The following is a 6,658-nucleotide window of genomic DNA, read 5'->3' as shown; positions in this document are numbered from 1 at the left end:
TCTCTAGCCCGACAGATAGAATTCGATTGAAGATTTCGTGTTGCACGTGATACTGAGTTGATCATCACTAGATTCTCGGGGAGGCCTGTTAATTGGTTCTGGAGGAGGCAAACTCTTCCTAAGCATAGCTCTGCTGCTTTTCAACGCAATTTCTTGTTGCTAGGATGGTGAAGAGATAAGGCTGTCAAAAGAACCCGGTCAAACATGATCCGATCCGACCCGAACTGAATTGAAAATTTTCGTATTGGATCGGTTAGGCCTTAGCTTATTTAGATAACATTAAAAATAATTGGGTATTGTTTTGGATCTATTGGGCTCGGATACCCGAGCCCAACCAAAACAATAAAACCCTTTTTCCTTTGTTCACACTAGAACCCAATCGAAACATTGAAACCCTATCTTGCTCATGAGGCGGTTGTTGCTCTCCTCCTAGGAGCCGAAAGTCCTTGTCCACGACCTCGACAGTGGCGGCGGCGGCAGCGGCGGCTCTGGTGCCTCGGCCCCGCCGCATTAGGAGAAGAAAACCAGAATTGGCGCCCCCGTCTTGGGTCGATCCCTCACCAGTTGATTCCGCCACCATGAAGCTCACTGTGAAGACGCTCAAAGGCACCAACCTTGAAATTAAAGTGCAGCCCTCCGACACCGTGAGTTTCCTCCTCCTGCTCCAATCCATTCGTTCGTTTGGGTTTCGTTTGTTTCCGTTGATTTTTGTCAGAAATTGCGAGCTACAAGAAGATTAGAGTCGTTCGTAATCTAGAATTGCACGAGTTTTTACTTAGGAGGATGGGAAAGGTAGTGTTTTTCCGCCCTACAGTCGAATTTGCTGGGTTGGGGACAATGGCGGATTGGTGTTTTTGCTACTATCATATTGATGCATGTGGATTTGCCAGAAAGGTAGTTTTACGTTGTGAATTATTGTTGTTGTTTGTGTTCTGATTGGAAGTCCTTTCTTTCTGTTTTTCGGGCTAATGTAGATAATGGCTGTCAAGAAGAACATTGAAGATGTACAGGACAACTACCCATGTGGGCAGCAGTTGCTGATTCACAGTGGGAAGGTGTTGAAGGACGAGACCAAGGTCTCTGGAGATGGCTGATTCACAATGGGAAGGTGTTGAAGGACGAGACCACATTGGCTGACAACAAGGTCTCTGGAGATGGCTTTCTCGTTGTGGAGATCGAGATCGTTGAGTTCCAGATCCAATCCGAAGGCTATCGACGTGATTGGCCCCGGTGGTGCCGCGGTGCACTACCGCGGTGCGGGGGAGTGGCCATAGCGGCGGGGAACAGGGTGGGGGGCTCTGTACTGTTTTTGAAATACGAAACCCAACCCGACTCGACCCGGACTGAACTGACTTGACTCGATCGTGCGGCTATATCCTGTTCGGATCTTGTCTCAGGTCGGGCCAAGCACACATGCTCAGTATTTCGAGTCGAGTCGAGTATCATGAAAACCCGACCCGACCCGTTGACACAAATTTGTCCTTTTCTGGGCGATGTTGTTATTATTTTTGTTTGGCTTTCGTTATGTGGCAGCTTGTCCTTTTGATTTATCTGATGAACTTAGTTTTAGGTTTGTGATGCTGGGATCCTGTTGATTTTACTTTTCTTCCTTGTCGTGGAATGAAGTGCGAAATCTTTTTTGTTTGAGGCGCAATGGACAAGTAAATAATACATGTGTAAGAATGATATCATGTCACCAATCAAATGAATATATGTGTAACAATGATATCATGTAACCAATCAAATGTCTTTGGTCATCGTAATTCGGACATCGGCAACAAATGCAATGTGTCATGAAAGCAAGAACACTTGGTTGGTTGGTTGACTCTGTTATTATGCCCTGAAATATCAACAATGTATGATGTACTTTCTTTGGTGGACAATAACCTCTGCAGTGTTCGTGGACTCTCTTTTTCTTTGTGTAAGATGGTGTTTGTTGACCACACAGAGGCGATTTTAATTTCAAGTGATGCTTGAGTAATACAAATGAACATCATCATGACTTGGTGGATCATTGTTTACCTAAAGCAATAGCACATGGAGGATGTCCTTGCCCTGGCTGATAATTTTGCTTTGCCTTTTTTCCCTCCTTTGGGATATGTAACTGCCGATACTGTTGCACGCAAATATCTCATAACCGAAGCATTTCTGAGGAAAGATCATTTGGTAACAAAGCTATAAATGATTGAAGTCGCTTTTGTGGGTAAATTTGTCGGGTTACATACATGTTGTAGCCATGTGCTTGGGTTCATGTTGTTAACTGCTCATATCACGTGGTAGCTTACTAGTTACTATCATTCTATCTTTAGTGGACAGCAACTTTTGTGGAGGCTCCTTTCAAATCTTTCATCTATGATCTGCTGCCAAAATGCAGATAATGATAGGATAATTTGAAGGTGAAACACTCACCTCACAACTCAAGGAAGAGAAGGAGACATATTAGCTTTTTCTTTCTTTTTACTCTTAAATGACTCATAAACATATCTAGCATTCCAAGGAGATAGGTTCTTAGAAATTTTCAAAACATTAAACTAGACAAGAAACATGAACAGTCAATATGCATGCATGTACGGCATTTATGAATTTGGTTTAATTATTAACATTGATCCTTAAATCAAATTATCTTCCATCAATCATTCCAAGCAGACTCTTGAACTTACGAAAGGCGTCAATCTTGAGAGGTTTAGTAAAATTATCTGTTACTTGATTTTACGTATTTTGCTTGTATCCCTTCGTGACTAATCTATCCTTATACCTTGTCACTTCCCCTTTCTCGTTCTTTTTGGCCTTGTAAAGCCATTTGACACCGATTGCTTTCTTGTCCTTCAAAAGATCAGCAAACTCCCATGTTTGATTCTTTTCAATAGCTTCAATTTCTTCATTCAAGGCTTTCCCCCATTTTTCTTCTTTGACAACATCATCATAGACAAGTGGCTCACAATTTGCAAGAAGGCATACAAGGTGAAGCTCATTGGTGGCTTCATAAAGCTCAGACAATTTCCTTGATCTTGGTCATAACTGTTCATCGACACCATTTGAAGAAGTTGTTGGTGATGGACTTGAAAAGGATATTGGAGAAGGAGGTGATGACTGATCATTCAACTCCATTTGGCTAGAATCACCTTGAACAATCGCTTCATCTTTTGGATTGTCTTCCCACATGCCTTCTTCATCAAACTTGACATTTTTGCTTATATGCACTTTTAAAGTATTATGATCAAATAATCTATAGGCTTTGGATGAGGAGTCATACCTAATAAGAATAAGTTTTTTGCTATTGTCTTCCAACTTCGATCTTTTTTGGTTTGGTATATAAGCATAAGCAATGCTTCCAAAAAAATGTGAAACATAAGGTGTTTTCCCGCTCCATGCTTCTTGTGGAGTTATGCCTTCAAGTGCATATGAGGGACATCTTTTTTGTAGATAGACTGCACATATGACAGCTTCACCCCAAAAGCTCCTCGAGCAAATTTTTACTTTTCAACATGCTTGGAATCATGTCAAGAATGGTTTTGTTTTGTTCTTCTTTTTTTTTTTTTCGTATAGCCACGCCATTCTGTTTAGGAGAATATGGAGCCGCCAAGAAATACCAAATGCCATGATTCTCACAGAATATGTTGAATGTGAGTGAAGTGAATTCTCCTCCATGACCAGTCCTCATAGCTTTGATAAAATACCCACTCTCCTTTTTAACCAAGTTCTTGAATTGTTTGAAAGTACCAAACATTTCTGACTTTTCTTTCAAAAAATACACTCAAATTTTTCGAGTAAAATCATCAATAAAAGTAATAAAATAATGATAATTACCACATGAGTGAGAAGTGATTGGGCCACGCACATCAAAATGAATCAACTCAAGTGGCTTTTTTGCTCGATAAGTTGCTTCCTTTGGAATGCTAGATCTAGAATGCTTGCCGAGGACACATCCTTCACATAATTGATCAAGATGATCAATATGTAGTAAGCCATAAACCATCTTTTTACGAGAAAGCAAATTGAGTCCACCAAAATTAAGATGGCCGAACCTCAAATGCCGCAACCATGAGAACCATTCACATATGCCTTTATAAGAAATGATCACAAGACTTGCCTTTATGTAGGCTTATTATACGACTTTTACTCTTAAATGACTTATAAATATATCTAGCATTCCAAGGAAATATTTTGGAAATTTACAAAACATTAAACAAGACATAAAAACATGAATAGTCAAGAGGCAAAGATTTAGCAATATTCTTGCGCAACATGGGATCAGGCGTAATGTATGGGGATGGAATGAGGAGCTTCAATGGATGGTTAGAGCCACAAGAGGCAAAGATTTGGCAGCGAAACTCCTCAAAGTATCGTTCCTAGTGACTGTATATTGCACTTGGATGGAGCGCAACCATAGGCGATTTCAAAACAATCCAACTGACATTCAGATTATTTTGGCGAAGGTGCGAAAAAATGTAAGAGGTAGAGCTTCGCTATACCAAAAAATCAAACCTTCGCAAGCTAACTTTGTTTTAGCTACTTTATGGAGACTTCCTACCTCCATATTCTCGAATTATTAGTACTAGTTGTAATGTCGGGGAATAACCCTACGCTGCTGTACATCATCTGTTATATACTACTTACATTTTACACCAAAAAAACATGAATAGTCAAGATGCATGCATGTAGGACATTTATAAATTTGATTTAATTACTAACAAATAACACGTCAAGTTTGTGGAGGCACCTCGTTAAGGACCGTAAAGGTGGCTGCATGATGTTCATAATCCTGTTTCATTTTTTCGGTGACTTGTACATCATTTTGTCATGATGATTGACATCCTTTATCCGTACTTTTTCATGTTCATTTATCTCTTTATCTTGACCATAAAGTCAATCTCTTTCTCACACACACAAATTTCACGTTCATCTATAAACCGATTGGGTTTTGTTGTCAATTATGAATAGTTCTGCGATTCGATGGTTGTTGTTTGTTATTGGGCAATCCACTTGGTACCATCTTTTTAATGGGAATGAAATTCAAAGTAACTAGTTAGGAGGGTGGAGGGGCAGTGGAGTGCGAGAGGGGTGAGGCATGATATTCCATTTGTCCGTTGCGTACGCATTGACCGACTAGTCATCATTGTGGCTAGACTCTCTTGATGTGTGTTCTAGGAAGGTGGGTTGTTCTTCCTGGGATGTTCACTTTGCATGTGGAGACTCCAAAGCCATACTTTTGGATTGGATTAGTAGTAATGACACTGACTATGTGAATCCAAGCTGTTTCTTCCAACACATTACAGTGCCCTTTATCAATTGATTGATATTGATGTCTTGAAACTCTCCTAATTCAACAATGTCGTATGTATGTTGCCAAATGTGACGCGAGCTTTTGCCAGATGCATGTTGAATATTGTCCCTCCTCCTTGAATGTCTTCCTCTTTTGTTTCATGTATCCATCTCAAGTGCGGGATCTCTAAGACATTGCTACGATACGGAAGCATTTGTAATTAGTCAGTTTTTTATACGCGGCTGAAGCCCCTCCCTACTAGTCATGGCCACGGTTCAGGAACCGGCGGTTCCGGTTCGGAACCGGCGGTTCCGGTTCGTGACCATGTATGAACCGGAACCGGAACCGCCAAGGGCGGTTCCGATTCCGGGCCGGTTCCGGTTCCGGCCGGTTCCGAACCTGGAGTGTCCGCTGCTCGGGAGCCGATTATACGAGTGCATCAAATCCGGCGGCAGGACGGTACGTCGGATCTTCTTCTTCTTCTTCTTCTGCTACTCCTCCCTCGCGCGTTCTCTTTCCCGCTCGCCAGATCGTCACATCGCCAGCGGAGCTGCCGTGGATTCTCTCGCGCTCGCGCGCTCCTGAGTTTCGATGCTTCGTTCAGTTCGTTGTGGTTTGGACTCTGGAGAGAGAGAGAGGAAGGGAGGGAAGGACTTCCGGACCTAGGCGTCGTCTCGGTCTCTCGAAGGCTCCTCACATCCGCGCATCGCGACGGTGATCGACTGGCCGGCGCTCGCAACTCCTCCGTCGCCGCCGCCGCCAGGGATTAGCTCCATCGGCGCCGCATCCGCGCCACATCAGTCACAGTAGAGAGAGGGAGAGAGCGGGAGAAGTTCCGGTGGGTTATCTTTTTATTTTTCTTTTTATTTTATTTTAATTTTGCCTGTTTCCAAGGCAGCCTTTGCAGGCTGCCTTGGAAACGGGCAGCAGCAGGGCCTGCAAACGTGCAGGCCCTGCTGCAGGTTTTTTTTTATTTAAAAATTTTTAAATTTTTTTTTGGCGGTTCCGGGCCGGTTCCAAAATTGCTGGAACCGGAACCGGGCCCGTAGGCCACGGGCCGGTTCCGGTTCCGAACCGCGGGCCCGGTCAACGGGCCGGGTCCGGATTTGACCGGGCCGGTTCCGGGCCGAAATCGGCCCGTGGCCATGACTACTCCCTACTAGCTGTTCACCACTGCAGCTTCCTGATTCTCGTGGCGTTCAAGCTTGGAGTCTGCCTAGAACGATGTAAAATTGCGAATCCCTGTCGTTCTGAACACGAATTACGTTGAACGAGGAGTCAAGGTTTCAACGGCAAACCCAAGAAGTCAAAACCAGCGAAGATGGCTATCCGTATTGAAGTGATTGATGTCTGAGACTTTCTTGGGGTGCACGTGGGGTCTCTGAAGGACTCTTA

The 6,658-nt window shown here is 43.2% G+C and overlaps 1 protein-coding gene across 1 annotated transcript; it reads left to right on the top strand.

The window, feature by feature from the left end:
* The first annotated feature begins 363 nt into the window (after window positions 1–363).
* Window positions 364–1,357, top strand: LOC115676876 (probable ubiquitin receptor RAD23a). Its single transcript, XM_030599901.2, has 3 exons — window positions 364–644; window positions 975–1,055; window positions 1,109–1,357. Exons 1-3 carry the CDS (start codon window positions 579–581, stop codon window positions 1,355–1,357), a joined length of 396 nt encoding a protein of 131 aa, XP_030455761.1. The 5' UTR covers window positions 364–578.
* Window positions 1,358–6,658: the final 5,301 nt, after the last annotated feature.

Source organism: Syzygium oleosum, unplaced genomic scaffold (genome assembly GCF_021117445.2).
Source record: "Syzygium oleosum isolate NSW1041296 unplaced genomic scaffold, Sole_v2.1 Sole_v2.07, whole genome shotgun sequence".
Classification (NCBI taxonomy): Eukaryota; Viridiplantae; Streptophyta; class Magnoliopsida; order Myrtales; family Myrtaceae; genus Syzygium; species Syzygium oleosum.
The sequence above is the reverse complement of the archived record's forward strand: the minus strand, read 5'-3'. Positions and strand labels throughout refer to the sequence as shown.